This window comes from Vipera berus (genome assembly GCF_964194415.1).
Source record: "Vipera berus genome assembly, chromosome: W".
Lineage (NCBI taxonomy): Eukaryota > Metazoa > Chordata > Lepidosauria > Squamata > Viperidae > Vipera > Vipera berus.
Genome location: NC_138210.1, coordinates 74,101,276 through 74,118,775, shown reverse-complemented (window position 1 = coordinate 74,118,775; position 17,500 = coordinate 74,101,276). Strand labels below are relative to the sequence as shown.

At 47.5% G+C, this 17,500-nt stretch overlaps 1 protein-coding gene across 6 annotated transcripts in view; it reads left to right on the top strand.

The window, feature by feature from the left end:
* The window catches only part of LOC308676036 (centrobin-like), a 30,918-nt gene that overhangs the window by 8,416 nt on the left and 5,002 nt on the right, over window positions 1-17,500 (top strand). For all 6 annotated transcript variants that reach the window (XR_014028253.1, XM_081341742.1, XM_081341743.1 and 3 more), the window contains 7 exons: window positions 647-862; window positions 4,686-4,832; window positions 6,186-6,319; window positions 9,698-9,823; window positions 12,759-12,939; window positions 15,334-15,691; window positions 16,510-16,673. Coding sequence is in view for 5 of the 6 variants with exons in the window: in XM_081341742.1 (XP_081197868.1) it covers window positions 647-862; window positions 4,686-4,832; window positions 6,186-6,319; window positions 9,698-9,823; window positions 12,759-12,939; window positions 15,334-15,691; window positions 16,510-16,673 (1,326 nt within the window). In the remaining variant the exon portion in view is untranslated. The remainder of the gene's footprint in view (window positions 1-646; window positions 863-4,685; window positions 4,833-6,185; window positions 6,320-9,697; window positions 9,824-12,758; window positions 12,940-15,333; window positions 15,692-16,509; window positions 16,674-17,500) is intronic.

Below are 17,500 nucleotides of genomic sequence, written 5' to 3'. Positions count from 1 at the left end.
GTGGCCGGGCTATTTTCTCTCGCAGTTTTTTTGATAGGGTGAATTTCTTAAATAGACAGTGGGAACGCGGTAGAGATAATAGATCTTGATTTCAGCAAAGCCGGGGGGGGGGGGGGGGAGAAAAAAGGCTGGCTGGAGAATTCTGAAATCCAACAAGTTGTAAAAGCTGCCAGGTTTGAAGACCCCTGTTGTAAAACCCCACAGGTTCCCCAGCCCTAGATGGTTCATTCAGTTTACCCGCTGATGAATAATAACCGATTATTATTATTATTATTATTATTATTATTATTATTATTATTATTATTATTAATCAGCGTTAAAACTGGAAGTTTAATTCACCGATTATTACTAATCAGCGGGACGGCTTGCGTCCTCCGTAAGTTTGTGGGTGCTCCAACACTGGAGGTTTTTAAGAAGAGACCGGACAGCCGTTGGTCTGGAATGGCGCAGGGGTCCCTTGCCTGAGCAGGGGGTTGGACTAGATGACCTCCAAGGTCCCATCCAGCTCCGTTATTCGGTAAAGCAGGGTTAACCCTAAACGGAGAGACAAGAATAAGGCTTTTTCCTGCAAAGCAGCTGCCCAAAACTGACCCTTATCCTATTTCCCCCTCTCTCACCGCCCCTCCCCATCCCTCCCCCCCCCCAGGAGAAGGAGAAGTCCACGCTCTCCTGCAGCCTGGAGGCCGAACGTGTCCGGGCGCAGAGCCTGGAAGCCGAGTGGGATTCGGAACGTCGCCGTCAGGACGCCCTGCGGGCCACCGCGGAGGAGCAGCAGAGGAGCTGGGCCCAGCGGGAGAAACAGCTGGAACAGCAGCACCAGAGGGCGCAGGAGGAGAGCCGGCTGCATCTGGAGAAGGAGAAGGTGAGGGCGGGGAGTCTCTTCTCGGACCGCCTAGCCTGGCTGGTGTGTCTCGGGGCGGGGGGGGCTGGCCTGCCCTCTGCAGCCGGAAGCTGAAGGTGAACTCAGCCCGAGCTGAGTTTTGGCAGCCTTGTTTGTAGAAGGGGGTGGCGGGGTGGGGTGGGGGGGCGGGGGGGGGAGCACAGAGTTAGGCCCTTCTTAGGTTGACGTCCAGGTAGCCCCAACCGGCCAACCAGCCTCTGGGTTCCGTGGCGAAGTGGAAGACGACAGCCTGAAGCTGTAAGAGGGCCGGTAGGAGGACGGATGACGTTGCCTGGTCGGGTCATGAAACGTCTGCAGGAAAATGACCGAGCTCGGAGAGCACCAAGGACCCCACAGTCTTCCTCTTCCTCCCTCCCTCCCTCCCTCCCTCCCTCCTCCTCCTCCTCCTCCCTTCTAGCACTGATAATGGTCCTTAGTTGGCTCATGAAACGTCTGCAAGAAGATCACCAAGCTCAGAGACCACCAAGGACCCCACAGTCTTCCTCCTCCTCTTCCTCCCTCCGTCCCTTCCTTCCTTCCTTCCTCCTCCTCCTCCTCCTCCTCCTCCTCCTCCCTTCTAGCACTGATAATGGTCCTTAGTTGGCTCATGAAATGTCTGCAGGAAAATGACTGAGCTCAGAGACCACCAAGGACCCCTCGATTCTCCTCCTTCTCCTCTCCTCTCCTTCCTTCCTTCCTTCCTTCCTTCCTTCCTTCCTTCCTTCCTTCCTTCCTTCCTTCCTTCCTTCCTTCCTTCCTTCCTTCCTTCCTTCCCCAACACTGGAAGATTTTAAGAAGAGACTGGAGAGCTATTTGTCTGAAATGGTAGAAGGTTTCCAGTCTGAGCAGGGGGTTGGACTAGATGACCTCCAAGGTGCCCTCCGGGTCTGTTATTCTGTTATTCTTTTTTCCTTCCTTCCTTCCTTCCTTCCTTCCTCCCTCCCTCCCTCCCTCCCTTCTTCCCTTCCTCCTTCCCTCCCTCCCTCCCTTCTTCCCTTCCTCCTTCACTTCCTTCCTCCCCTCCCTCCCTCCCTTCCTCCCTCCCTTCTCTTCCTTCCTCCCTCCCTCCCCCTGTTGTCTGAATGCTCCCGAGCTGGTTGCAGACTCCCTACTTCCTTGTCCACCAACCTGCGGGCTCCTCAGAGGAGGAAGGGGGCCACGCCCACCCACTTTTGCAGGGGGGGGCGAGGGCCTTTCCCAGCCGGGCTGCCCCACCCTGGAAGAACTCAGATCCTCGGGTGCTTCCCCAAGGAAGGGCGGCCTTGCCATGGAGCACCGGGTCTGGGAGGAGCTGCAGCTGATTGGGCCTCCCGGCGCAGAGGGGAAACGGCGGCCTTCCCAAACTGTAAGTGCCGGCTCGGGCTGGCAAGTTGGAGGCAAAGAGGCTGCTGGGTCAAACCCCTGTCCCGTCGTTAAACCGAGGATTCAGCTTGGAACGTGACGTTTTAAGAGTCGTAGCATGGCTGGAGAACCAGTTTGGTTTGGTGGTGAAGGCAGTAGGCTAGAAACCAGGAGACTGGGAGTTCTAGTCCCACCTCAGGCAGGAAAGCCGGCTGGGTGGCTTTGGGCCAATCACCAGGAGACGGCGAGTTCTAGTCCCGCCTTAGATATGAAAGCCAGCTGGGTGACTTTGGGCCAATCAGCAGGAGACGGGAGTTCTAGTCCCGCTTTAGCCATGAAAGCTGGCTAGGTGGCTTTGGGCCAATCAGGAGACGGGAGTTCTAGTCCCGCTTTAGCCATGAAAGCTGGCTAGGTGGCTTTGGGCCAATCACCAGGAGATGGGAGTTCTGGTCCCGCTTTAGCCATGAAAGCTGGCTAGGTGGCTTTGGGCCAATCACCAGGAGATGGGAGTTCTGGTCCCACTTTAGCCATGAAAGCTGGCTAGGTGGCTTTGGGCCAATCACCAGGAGATGGGAGTTCTGGTCCCACTTTAGCCATGAAAGCTGGCTAGGTGGCTTTGGGCCAATCACCAGGAGATGGGAGTTCTGGTCCCACTTTAGCCATGAAAGCTGGCTAGGTGGCTTTGGGCCAACCACCAGGAGATGGGAGTTCTGGTCCCACTTTAGCCATGAAAGCTGGCTAGGTGGCTTTGGGCCAATCAGCAGGAGACGGTGAGTTCTAGTCCCATCTTAGGCATGGTGGACAGTCCCTTTCTCTCACCCCAACCCACCTCACAGGGTTGTTGTTGTGGGGAGAATAGGAGCAGGAAGGAGACGTAAGTATATTCACCCTCTCGAGTTACTTGTAAAGACAGGATTAAAAAAAAAATCTAGTGGATAATAAATGCAATTTCTCGGGTGCCTTACCTGCCTTTCCCAGCTTTTACTCTGCTTGGCAAGTTTCTAGCCCTCAGTGTCCTTTGAGCTTCAGAGGAAAGGCAGGGTAAAAATGGAAAAAAAAGAAGTAAAGGTGCTGAAAATAAGGATGTGTAGCTTTAAACTGTTTCCTGGGAGTTTTTTTTAAAAAGAAGTTGCTTAAAGGGAAGGGCATTCTTTATTGCGATGTTTCTCAAGCATGGCAGTTTGAAGATAGGTGGACTTCAAACTCCCAGAATTCCATAGGCCAGCCAGCTAGGCACGCTGGCTGAGGAATTCTGGGAGTTGAAGTCCACCCCTCTTCAAACTGTCAAAAGCTGAGGAGCACTGCCTGATTGGCCGGGCTGGTTTCTGGAATGTGTAAAAACAGGACTCTTCCACCTTGGCCCTTCGATGACTTGTGGACTTCAATTCCCAGGATTCCTCAGCCAGGCAGTGCCTGGCTGAGGAATTCTGGGAATTGAAGTCCACAAGTCATCGAAGGGCCAAGTTGGAAGACTCCTTGGTGTAAAATATATGCCAGATTGTATGTCTGGGTGTGGATGTGGGCTGGGGTTTTCTAACTCGGTACTTAACTGTCGCCCTCAACTATCCTGCCAATGGGCTGGCTGGGGATACTGGGGGGTGTAGTCCAGACTTCTGGAAGGGGAAAATGCTTGCCTAAAGTGTATTTTCTCCAAAAGGCCCTCAGCAAAAGTATTTCTGCAGGGCTGACCGGCACGCTCTGAGCCTATTTCCCTGGGTAACTGGTGTGGGCTAGGCCTTGGCTTGTTTTGTTTGTTTTTTTAAAATTTATATTTATTTATATCCCACCTTCGTTATTTTTTTTAGAAATAACCCAAGGCGGTAAACATTCTTAATATTCTGTCCTATTTCCCCCACAACTGTTACCCTGTGAAGCAGGTAGAGGCTAAGAGAGACGGACGGGCTGCCTCAAACTCACCCGGCCGGCTTTTGTGGCTAAGGTGGGATTAGAACTCAGCATCTCTTGGTGATTGGGCCAAACTCAGTTAGCTGGCTTTCATAGCTAAGGGGGAACTAGAACTCACCGTCTCCTGGTGATTAGCCCAAAGTCACCTAGCCGGCTTTCATGGCTAAGGCGGGACTAGAACTCCCCGTCTCCTGGTGATTAGCCCAAAGTCACCCAGCCGGCTTTCATGGCTAAGGCGGGACTAGAACTCCCCGTCTCCTGGTGATTGGCTCCAAGTCACCCAGCCGGCTTTCATGGCTAAGGCAGGACTAGAATTCACCGTCTCCTGGTGACTGGCCAAAAGTCACCCAGCCGGCTTTCATAGCTAAGGCAGAACTAGAATTCACCGTCTCCTGGTGACTGGCCAAACGTCACCCAGCCGGCTTTCATGGCTAAGGCGGGACTAGAATTCACCGTCTCCTGGTGACTGGCCCAAAGTCACCTATTGTTATTGTTATTATTATTATTCCTGTAATTTGTTGTCTGCTTCTCTTCCTCTCTCCCCCCCCCCCCCGTCTAGATGGTGGCCCAGCGGGAAGCTCAGAAGGCCCTGGATGTCCAACAGGTTTTGGCCAAAGTGCAGGCCGAAATGCAGGGCCTGCAGGCCGACCTGGAGGCGGTGCGGCGCGAGAGAGACTCCTTGAAGATGGAGATGAGCTTGCTGAAGGTAACGGGGGCCGCACAACCCACCAAACCCAAATGTTGTTTGGGGGCGGGATGGAAGAGTTAACCAGGGTTGGCTTTGCTTGAACCCCTGCGGCTTGGAAGGGAAGGAGGGACTTATGTCAAGAGGAGGAAGCCTATTGGTCAGCATGGGTCCCGGGTATCTGAAGAACTGCCTCGCACCAATGGGACCACCCCCCCTCCCCTCCCCTGGCACATTCATTTTGCCAGAATGGGCCCACCGCGGACCCCAGCAGCCAAGGGATTTCAGCTGGCAGGGTCTAAGAGAAGAGTCTTGTCTACTGGAAAGCGGGTGACGGTGAGTTCCGCCTTAGGCATGAAAGTGGGCTGGGTGGCTTTGGGCCAATCACCAGGAGACAGTGAGTTCTAGGCATGAAAGTGGGCTAGGTGGCTTTGGGCCAATCACCAGGAGACAGTGAGTTCTAGTCCCGCCTTAGCCATGAAAGCCGGCTGGGTGACTTTGGGCCATTCACCAGGAGACAATGAATTCTAGTCCTGCCTTAGCCACAAAAGCTGGCTGGGTGACTTTGCCCAAGCACCAGGAGATGGTGAGTTCTAGTCCTGCCTTAGGCATGAAAGCGTTGTGTGACTTTGGGCCAATCACCAGGAGACGGTGAATTCTAGTCCCGCCTTAGCCATGAAAGCCGGCTGGGTGACTTTGGGCCAGTCACCAGGAGACAATGAGTTCTAGGCCCGCCTTAGGCATGAAAGTAGGCTGGGTGGCTTTGGGCCAATCACCAGGAGATGGGGAGTTCTAGTCCCGCCTTAGCCATGAAAGCCGGCTGGGTGACTTTGGGCCATTCACCAGGAGACAATGAGTTCTAGTCCTGCCTTAGCCACAAAAGCTGGCTGGGTGACTTTGCCCAAGCACCAGGAGATGGTGAGTTCTAGTCCCGCCTTAGGCATGAAAGCGTTGTGTGACTTTGGGCCAATCACCAGGAGACGGTGAATTCTAGTCCCGCCTTAGCCATGAAAGCCGGCTGGGTGACTTTGGGCCAGTCACCAGGAGACAATGAGTTCTAGGCCCGCCTTAGGCATGAAAGTAGGCTGGGTGGCTTTGGGCCAATCACCAGGAGATGGGGAGTTCTAGTCCTGCCTTAGCCATGAAAGCCGGCTGGGTGGCTTTGGGCCAATTACCAGGAGACAGTGAGTTCTAGGCATGAAAGCCGGCTGGGTGACTTTGGGCCAATCGCCAGAAGATGGGGAGTTCTAGTCCCGGCTTAGCCATGAAAGCCATCTCCTCAGTTCTCCTCCTCCTGACGACATTCCCCAGTCGGGTCATGACACAGAGAGCGCCCGGCACCCCAACTGTCACGCCTCCCCTTTCTTTTTGCAGGCCCGCTTTGAGGCCCAGAAGCTCAAGCTGGAGTCTGAGCTGAAGGTGGCCTTGGAGCAGCGGGTGACGGAGCGCCTGGCCGAGGTTCACGAGGACAGCGTGCGCCAAATGAGCGCTGTGCGAGAGCAACACAGGTGGAAGGATGGGGGGGTCCCTCTCCCCCTTTGCCCCTCCCCACATCTCTTTCCTCTGCCCCTTTGCTTTGGTCGGCAGTTCTTGGTTGTAACCTCCCCCTGCTCAAATTTGGCTTTTATTCTTGCTTTACGGGGTGGATTCTCCTCCTCGGGGTGTTAAAGGTGTGGGCTTAATTTCTTTTCTCCGAAATCCAGGTTCACGAAGTTGCTCCGGTTTCTGAACTGAGTAGGTGGGCTACCCGGTCTCTCTTTCCTTCCCTTTCCCCCCTCCCCGCAGTTTCCCTCCCCCCCCACCCGCCCACCTTTCATTGTGACACTTGAATTTTGCACTTGTGTTTCATCCACAGTTCGAAGAGGGGGCCGCAAACAGGAGCGGACCACAGGGCAGCCTCTCCTGCTGTGGCTCGGGAGTGTTTGCGAGTTGCGGTTCAAAGCCGCAATTCCTCTCTCCCCTCCTTAACTGTATAGGGGAGTAGAAATGTGTTTTGTAAAAACGACGAATAAAATCAGTCTCCAAAGTAGCATGGCTCAACCTGGAGATACCTTTGAAATAATTTTCAGGTCTTGGAGAAGCCCTGCATAAAAATGGGGAAAAGTGACTTTAAACAAAGATTGGACAACCATTTGTCCAGGATGATATAAGACCTCCAAGGTCCCTTTAGCCTTATGGTATGTGTGTGTGTGTGTGTCTGTCTGTCTGTCTGTCTGTCTCTATCTAGTATATCTATCTCTAGTATCTATCTATCTATCATATCATATCTGTCTGTCTGTCTGTCTATCCATCCATCCAGTCATCTAATCTATCTATCTATCTATCTATCTATCTATCTATCTATCTATCTATCTATCTATCTATCTATCTATCTATCTATCTATCTATTTTAGTATATCTATCTCTAGTATCTATCTATCTATCTATCTATCTATCTATCTATCTATCTATCTATCTATCTATCTGTCTAGTATATATCTCTATCTCTATCTCTTTATATCTATCTATCTAGTTAGTATATCTGTGTCTAGAATCTATATATATATATCTAGTATCTATTTATCTCTCTCTCTCTCTCTATATATATATATATATATCTAGTATATCTATCTAGTATCTATCATATCTATCTAGTATATCTCCATCCATCCATCCATCCATCCATCCATCCATCCATCCATCCATCCTGTCATCTAATTGTATCTATCTATCTATCTATCTATCTATCTATCTATCTATCTATCTATCTATCTATCTATCTATCTATCTCTAGTATCTATATATATTTATCTAGTGTCTATTTTTCTCTCTCTTTATCTAGTATATCTATCTCTAGTATCTATCATATCTATCTAGTATATCTCTATCTATCTATCTATCTATCTATCTATCTATCTATCTATCTATCTATCTATCTATCTATCTATCTATCTATCTATCTATCTATCTATCCATCCATCCATCCATCCATCCATCCTGTCATCTAATTGTCTCTCTCTCTCTCTCTCTCTCTATATATATATATATATATATATATATACCGTATATATATATATAGTATATCTATCTCTAGTATCTATATATCTATATATTTATCTAATATATCTATCTATCTATCTATCTATATCTATCTATCTATCTATCTATCTATCTATCTATCTATCTATCTATCTATCTATCTATCTATCTCTACCTATCTATATCCATCCATCCATCCATCCATCCTCTCTCTCTTTCTATTGTCAAGAAAAGATTGGACAACCGTTTGTCTGGAATGATGGAAGAACTCCTGCCTTGGACTAGACTAGAAGATCTCCAAGGTCCCTTCCAGCCTAAGGAGTCTCCGAATCCAATTCCTTTCTAACTTTAATCCACATTTTATGACTTCTGCAACAGCCAAGTGGCAGACTGGTAGTTCCGTTGTGGCGCAGAAGAATCCTACAGCGACCACTTCCATCGAACAGAGTGTGAAATTAAAAAAAGCAAGGCTTATTATTTTTTTCCCCAATTACGACTTTTCTTGAGGAAGTCCAGTTGAGGAAGTCTAAAGAGAAGGCCTTTTCCAAATTCAGATGTTTGGCCAGCCTCTGGCTTCCGATCAAAAACCCCCTTTTATTTCCCCCCAAAAGGACTTGAGGTGTCTTGTTCTCCTTCATCAAAAGGAATCCACCATTTATTCTTTTCTCCCCGTCCACTTATCACCCAGATAGTCTTAATCTCCCGTGTTTTTTTTTTTGGGCGGGGGTGTGTGTCTGCAACAGGCAGTCCCTCATCTTAACAGCCCAAGAAAATCGGTACAACGTTGCCCAAAATATTCAAATTTTCAGAATCTGAATGCTCTTTTTGTCGCATTGATTCATCCGTCTGCCGCTGTTGATTTGGGGGTTAATCTAAAAGCTTTAGAGAAGAGCCGAGGGCGAATCAAAACTGTATTTATTTAGTATTTATTCCCTAGTCTACCCAGTTGCATTTGGACAGATGCGCAAAGACCCATAAAAACAAGAAATCCGTGCTCTGTGATTTGCAGCTTAAAAAGATATCAGTAATAATTTGAGAATTTACAAAGCAGCTTTGCCTCCTTGGTGCCTGCTAAAGCTCTTTTATTTTTATTTTTATTTTAATCTTTTATCTCGGGACAACAGAATAATACCACTGGGCCATCATAGGTTTAAATTTAAAAATCTCCTTTTGAGTGAGAAAAAAAAACGATCCTCATTTTTACAGTGCAGGCAGTCCTTGACTTACAACGTTTCATTTAGTGACCGTTCAAAGTTACAACGGCACTAAAAAAAAGCGACTTAGGACGGTTTTTTTCATACTTAACGGACGTTGCAGCGTCCCTGTTGCGACCTGATCAACTCGGCAACTGACTCGCATTTATGACGGTCGCAGTGTCCCAGGTTCACATGATCCCCTTTTGCGACCGTCTCGACGAGGAAAGTCCAGGGGGGAAAAAAAGCCAGATTCACTTAACAACCAGGTTACTAACTGGACGGCTGCAGCGAACCGCTTAACAATTGGAGCAAGAAAGGTGGCAAAATGGGGCAAAATTTACCTAACAAATGTTTCACTTGGGGACTTAAATTTTGTGGTCATAACCTGAGGACTGCCTGTAGGCATTTTCTCCTCCTTTTAGACGGAAGATTGATTCTCTCTCGGCTCACTGCTTGCTACTTTCTGGACTTTGCAAGAGACGTCTGTTTTCTTGGTGGAAAAGATCTTTTATTTTATTTTATTATTTTATTTTATTTTATTTTATTTTATTTTATTTTATTTTATTTTATTTATTTTATTTTATTTTATTATTTTATTTTATTTTATTTTATTTTATTTTATTTTATTTTATTTTATTTTATTATTTTATTATTTTTTTATTTATTTTGCAGGAAGCAGTTGCTGGAGCTCGGCAGCCACCACGAGAGAGAGTTGGCCAAACAGCTGGCTCAGTTCAAGGCGGATCTGGCCGAGAAGGAGGCTCAGCAGAAGCACCTCACTGAGGACTATGAACATAGGTAGCCTTCCCAAAGTTCGCGGTGCCCCCTCCCCCCAAAAAAAATCTCAACTTGCGACCGTTCCTTTAGGGACCGCTTTAAGTTACAACGGCATTGAAAAAAAGGGACTTACGACCGTGTCGACAGAAAAATCTTCATCAGGGTCCAGTCCAAGCCGGGAATAAACAAAATGGAGGCTGCTTTAGAAAGAAAGTTGCAATTTATTGAAGAGGAGAGCCAGACAGAATTCAGAATAGAGCTGGAAGGGACCTGGGAGGTCTTCTAGTCCAGCCCCCTGCTCAAGCAAGGTGGCTCTGGGAAAAAAAGGGATCACATATAAGAGGGAGTGGTGGGTTTTTATACTTCCTTGGGCTTTTCTTTGGAGTTGTTCCTGTGGCATGGACTTTTGACCTGAGTCTTGAGTGTGACTTTCTGGCATTCTGATGGTGGTGGGTATTGTGTCCCAAAGGTCATATCCTGCTTCCCTGGGGCTGTGGCTGATGACTCTGTCCTGTGTTGGATTTTTTTGGCGTGAGGGATTATTGATTCGAGGGATCTTTGTCTTTCTAATCCTACCAGCTTCCTGGCTCCAATCTTTCTGACAAGATGATCACACCTGCATTTTCTGCAGACCCGGTTTCTGTTTGGGGCAGAGAGAGTCAGGGGCGGGCGGGTGGGGTGGGGAATAATAATAATAATAATAATAATAATAATAATAATAATAATACCGGTAATAATAATAATAATAATAATAATAATAATAATAATAATAAGAATAAGAAGAAGAAGAAGAAGAAGTTGGAAGGGACCTTGGAGGTCATCTAGTCCAACCCCCTGCTCAGGCAGGAAACCTTATACCATTTCAGGCAAATGGCTGTCCAGTCTCTTCTTAAAAACCTCCAGAAGAGGTAGTTGGTTTCTGCCTTTAAAATCCTCTGGGGGAATATAATATTCTGCCTTTTTAATATTCCCCCAAATATTTCTTTCTCTGGATTCTTCCCACAACCGTTTTTCACGCGGACGGCCGTCACGTCGTCCCCGCGGTCACGTGATCAAAATTCCAGAGGCTTGGCAAACCGACCCGTATTTATGACGGCCGCGGCGTGTTCCCCCCCCCCCCGGGTCACATTGATCCCCTTTCGCGACCTGCCCGGCAAAGCCGACGGGGGAAGCTGCGTTTCGCTTAATGACCGTATGGGGCTTAACTCAGCAGCCTTAAGTGATCCGCTGAAGCACGGTGGCGAGGGAGGTCGTAAAACGAGGCAAAACTCACTTAGCTGCCATCTCGCTGAGCGACAGAAACGGGCTCGGTGGTGGCCGTGCTTTTATACAGCCGTCGGGCTGTAGTTGCTGAGGGAACCGCCACCGTCGTTAAGCGAATCGGGACAGTCACAAAGTGAATCCGGTGTCAGACGCTGGCTGGGAAGGCTGCAAAAGGGATTCCCCCAACCCCCAGTGCCATCGTGACTTTGAACAGTCACTAAGCGAACGGTCGTAAGTCGAGGACTGTCTGCGTTTGAAAGCAGCCGTCTTCCCCTTTCCCACCGGTTGATTTTTTTTTTAAAAAAAGTTTTATTGATTTTCTAGTTTTACATTTCAGTATTTAAAAAGCAACGTGGCGGCAGAGTTAATCGATAGTACAATAACATCACATACAAGTATCGTTGCTGCCAGTTTCAAGCTACTACATTAAATTTTTCCTCTCTTTTCCCCTTAGCATTTACTGTCTCCTGTTTAATACAATTCTTATTAAGTCAATTACATTAAAATGACATTCTTACATTTATCAATAATTTTTGGCTTATACGTAGCATTGTTATTTTAACATTCAGTCTTTATAGACAATCGATGTCCTAATTAGTTTTCCCCAATTTTTAATTTCCCGTTGACATTTAACTTTAACATTTAATATTTATAATTTCCAAGCTTTGAATAACCGAAGTTCCCATTTTCGCAATCCATCACGAAGTTTAATATTAAGAATACACATCTTACCTATTTAGATATCTTCTATTTCTCACCATCTTACATCAACTAATTGATAATACAGTATAACGTTCTTATTTCCTATTAATTTCCAAAACGTCTTAAATTTGCTAACCAAACTTCTCTCGTTTCAACATCACACTTCCTCTCTTTTCTTCTTAATGTCTATTATCGCATATTTAAGCAAGTGCAGTTTTTATTATATCAGCTACGTAAGAACACGTTTATTACATTTATCAATGTATTCTTAGCTTATATGTATCTTAAATCGCTTTACTTTCAACCTTTATAAACAAATCAAGATTCAAATTTAACTTTTAGTATTTATACTTCAAATATATGGTATAGGGCAGGGGTAGGCAACCTCGGCTCTTTTATGACTCATGGACTTCAACTCCCAGAATTCCTGAATCAGCTATGCTGAGGGGAAAGGGAGAGGTTTCCAAGCTGAGCCATGTTGGCTCAGGAATTCTGGGAGTTGAAGTTCACGAGTCATGAAGGGAGCCATAGTTCCCCCATGTTGGCTGAGGAATTCTGGGAGTTGAAGTCCAGCAGTCACCAAGGGAGCCATAGTTCCCCCATGCTGGCTGAGGAATTCTGGGAGTTGAAGTCCACAAATCATCAAGGGAGCCATACTTCCCCCATGCTGGCTCAGGAATTCTGGGAGTTGAAGTCTATGAGTTATGAAGGGGCCAAAGTTTCCCTCATGGTGGCTCAGGAATTCTGGGAGTTGAAGTCCACGGGTCACAAAGGGGCCAAAGTTTCCCTCATGCTGGCTCAGGAATTCTGGGAGTTGAAGTCCACGAGTCATAAAAGAGCCAAGCTTGCCTACCCCTGGTCTAGGGTTTCCTGCCTGAGCTGGGGGTTGGACTAGATGACCTCCAAGGTCCCTTCCAACTTTATTTGTTGTTATTTGTTTATCATTAAATTGGGTTTTTTAATTTTTTTTTCACCCTTTCTCGCCCGCCAGGATCTCCAAGCAGCAGGAAGACCTGCGGGAGCTGAAGAGCAGGTACCGGCACCTGGAGGTTCAACGGGCCGAGATGGTGAGCCAGTTCCAGGCCATGATGCAGGCTCACTGGAACGAGGCCTTGCGGCTCTTCGGCACCAGCCGCGCCTCCCTGCAGCCCTCGCCCAAAGCCCCACGCCAGGTGAGACACCACCAACCCCCCCGCATCGCCCCTGGAAAAAAGGTTTGGAGGCGGTTGAACCACGGGCCCTGTCCAACAAAACGAGTTTCAAGGTGGAGAAAAGCAAAGTCTTACATTTAGGCAGGAAAAATCAGGTTGGGCGAGACCCGGCTCAAAAACGGCGACGGTGAGAGGGACGTTCGGAGTCCTAGTGGATGATGGGCTTGACCCTGAGCCAGCCATGTGCGGCAGCAGCCAAAAAAGCCAACACGATCCTGGGTTGCGTAAGCAGAGGCATAGAATCAAGATCACGCGAAGTATTAGTGCCGCTTTGTAAAGCACTAGTAAGGCCACACCTGGGATACCGCAGCCAGTTTTGGTCACCGCGTCACAAAAAAGACGTTGAGAGTTTGGGAAAAGTTCAGAGAAGAGCAACTCAGAGGATCCAAGGCCTGGAGGCCAAAACATAGGAAGAACGGCTGCGGGACTTGGGTTTGGCTAGTCTAGAGAAAAGAAGAAATAGGGGAGACACGATAGCAGCATTCTGGTATTTGGGGGGGCTGCCAAAAAGAAGAGGAGGGGGGGGGTCACGCTATTCTCCAAAGCACCAGAGGGCAGGACGAGAAACGATGGTTGGAAACTGACCAAAGAGAGAAGCAACATGGAATTGAGGAGAAACTTCCTGACAGTGAGGACAGTTAACCAGTGGAACAGCTTGCCACCAGAAATCGTGGGCGCTCCATCCCTGGAGGTTTTTAAGAAGAGGCTGGACAGTCACTTGTCTGAGATGGTATGATTTCTCCTGCTTGCGCAGGGGGGCTGGACTAGAAGACCTCCAAGGTCCCTTCCAGCTTCTATTCTATTCTATTCTATTCTATTCTATTCTATTCTATTCTATTCTATTCTATTCTATTCTATTCTATTCTATTCTATTCTATTCTATTCTATATTCCAATATTTGTTCTATCCTATCCTATTCTATTCTGTTCTGTTCTGTTCTGTTCTGTTGTTCTGTTCTATTCTATTCTATTCTATTCTATTCTATTCTATTCTATTCTATTCTATTCTATTCTATTCTATTCTATTCTATTCTATTCTATTCTATTCTATTCTATTTTCCAATATTTGTTCTATTCTATTCTATTCTATTCTATTCTATTCTATTCTATTCTATTCTATTCTATTCTATTCTATTCTATTCTATTCTATTCTATTCTATTCTATTCTATTCTATTCTATTCTATTCTATTCTATTCTAAATCTAGTCTAGTCTAGTCTAGTCCAATCTAATCCTAGGCTTACAACCGTTTGTTTAGTGACCATTTGAACTTACAACAGCACTGAAAAAATGTGGCTGATGGCTGTTTTTCCACACTTAACGGTCATTGGATTCAGGGGCTGCTGGATCTGCCTCGGGAATACAAGGAAGAAGAGTTCGTTTAGTGAGCATTTGAACTTAAGTAATAAAGTTGGAAGGGACCTTGGAGGTCATCTAGTCCCAACCCCCTGCTCAGGCAGGAAACGGCCGTCCAGTCTCTTCTTAAAAACTTCCAGTGTTGCAGCATTCACACCTTCTGGAGGTACTGAAAGAAACCGTGGCTTATGGCTGGTTTCTTTCACACTTAACGACCGTTGCATCCAGGGGCTGCTGGATCCGCCTGGGGAATCCAGTTAAACCCTTGATTTTGAAGAGTTTTTTTAGTGCCTGTTCGAACTTAGGAAGGCCCTGGAAAAAAGGGACTTATGATCATATTTCACACAACCGTTGCAGCATTCCCGTGGTCATGTGATCAACATTCACCTGGGGAATTCTGGGAGTTGAAGTCTATACATCTTCAACCTTGTATGCTGGCTGGGGGATTCTGGGAGTTGAAGTCTACACATCTTAAAATTGTATCCTGGCTGGGGGATTCTGGGAGTTGAAGTCTATACATCTTAAAACTGTATCCTGGCTGGGGGATTCTGGGAGTTGAAGTCTGTACATCTGAAAACTGTATCCTGGCTGGGGGATTCTGGGAGTTGAAGTCTACACATCTTAAAATTGTATCCTGGCTGGGGGATTCTGAGAGTTGAAGTCTACACACCTTAAACCTTGTATGCTGGCTGGGGAATTCTGGGAGTTGAAGTCTACACATCTTAAAATTGTATCCTGGCTAGGGGATTCTGGGAGTTGAAGTCTATACATCTTAAAATTGTAACCTGGCTGGGGAATTCTGCGAGTTGAAGTCTACACATCTTAAAATTGTAACCTGGCTGGGGAATTCTGGGAGTGGACGTCTACACACCTTAAACCTTGTATGCTGGCTGGGGAATTCTGGGAGCTGCAGTCCACAGCTCTTAAAGCGGCCAAGCTTGTACGCCTCTGCCTTAAATGCAATTTCCCCCCCCCCCAATCCCTTTTCCTTGATCTCGTAGGAGGCCGAAGAAGCAGAGCCCACCTCCGCCTCGGAATTTCTGCCCCCCTCCGAGCCGGTGAAGAGGACCTCGCAGGGGGAGACCCCCTGCAGCAAGCCGGCCCAGGGTGACTGCAAGGAGCTGGGGTGGGCCAAGGCGGTGCCCCCGCCGCCCGTCCTCCAGCCGCAGGCCAGGTTGCAGGGGGGCTCGGAAGGGGCCGAGAAACGCCCGCGGGAGCCTTCTCGGCCGTTTCTGCCCCTGATGCCGGACCTGGGACGCCTCTCCTCCGAGTTCAGCCACATCCTCAACTCCAGCCTCCTCAGCCAACAGGGCTTCCAGCAGCTGGACCCCCAGGTGGACACCACCCTGGCCGGAGCAGGTGGGTGGCGCCCTGGAGGCCGTCCTTGCAGAGGCGCCGCAAGGAGGTTCTGAGTTCCGCTCCCGTCCAGAATGGGTGGCTTTGGGCCAATCCCTTCCCCCCCCCTCTCTCTTTCTTTTTGCCCAGCCTACCTCGCAGGGGTGTTGTCGTGGGAGAAAAATAGGAAAAGGAGAAAGGGATATGAGGTGCTGTGGCTGCTTTTCGTTATTTGTAAAAATAATAATGACAAGATACAGATGGATGGAGGGAGGGAGGGGAGGAGAGGATGGATAGAGATAGATATGGGATGGATGGATGGAAAGATAGATAGATAGATAGATAGATAGATAGATAGATAGATAGATAGATAGATAGATAGATAGATAGATAGATAGATTAGATAGATAGATAGATAGATAGATAGATAGATAGATAGATAGATAGATAGATAGATAGATAGATAGATAGATAGATAGATGATAGATAGATGATAGAAGATCGAAGATAGGATGGATAGATAGATATAGATAGATGATAGAAGATAGATAGGATGGATGGATGGATGGAAAGATATAGATAGATATGAGATGGATAGATAGATGATAAGATAGAAGATAGGATGGATAGATAGATATAGATAGATGATAGAAGATAGGATGGATAGATAGATAGATATAGGTAGATATAGATAGATATGAGATGGATAGATAGAAGATAGATAGACAGACAGGATGGATGGGTAGATAGATAGATTAGATAGCCTGATTGTGTGGCTGAACCAAGATCTGAGTCTTCCCTTCCTTCCTTTTTTCTTCCTTCTTTCCCTTCTCCGTTTCCAGGTTTGAATTTCCACCCGGAAAACCTGGCCGAGCACCCCTTTGCCGACGAGAGGGACGACTCCAGCTCTGAGCTGGCAGGGAACGAAAGCGAGGTCACTCAGCCCAGCACTGGGGAGAGCGGGGCGCAGGGCCCACAGCCGGACCTGAACTACTACATGCGTCTGGTAAGGAGCCTTATTCTTGCCTGCAGGAAAAGGTGTGTGTGTGTGTGTGTGTGTGTGTAAGACCAGCTGGTTGGAAGTGTAGCAGTGTTCCATCTAGAGCAGTGTTTCTCAACTTAGACAGGGGTCTTCAAACTCGGCCCTTTGATGACTTGTGGACTTGAACTCCCAGAATGCCTCAGCCAGCGTGAGGGAACCATGACCCTTTGATGACTTGCGGACTTCAACTCCCAGAATTCCTCAGCCAGGCGTGCCTGGCTGAGGAATTCTGGGAGTTGAAGTCCGCAAGTCATCAAAGGGCCAAGTTTGAAGACCCCCTGCTATGTGTCAATTTCAACTCCCAGAATACCTTGTAAGATCTGTGGACTACAACTCCCAGAATACCTTGTAAAACACGTGGACTGCAACTCCCGGAATACCTTTGTAAGATCTGTGGACTACAACTCCCAGAATGCCTTGCAAAATGTGTGGAGTACAACTCCCAGAATGCCTCGTAAGATCTGTGGACTACAACTCCCCAGAATACCTCGTAAAATATGTGCCCAACTCCCAGAATTCGTCATCCGGCGTACCATTTGAAGATGTGTGGACTTCAACTCCCAGAATTCCCCAACCGGCAGCGCTTTCTGAGAGGAATTCTGAGAGTTGAAGCCCGCATGTCTGAAAAGCTGCCAAGATTGATAATACAAGAAATTACAAGATGGCGGCTTGAAAGGCACCCAACTTCCTTCTAAAGCAAGTTTTTCCAAGCTAAAATGGCTACCTTCCCTCCCTCAGAACTCAACTTCTCTCTCTCCTAAATGCTTATTTAACCACGTTGGCTTTTTTCC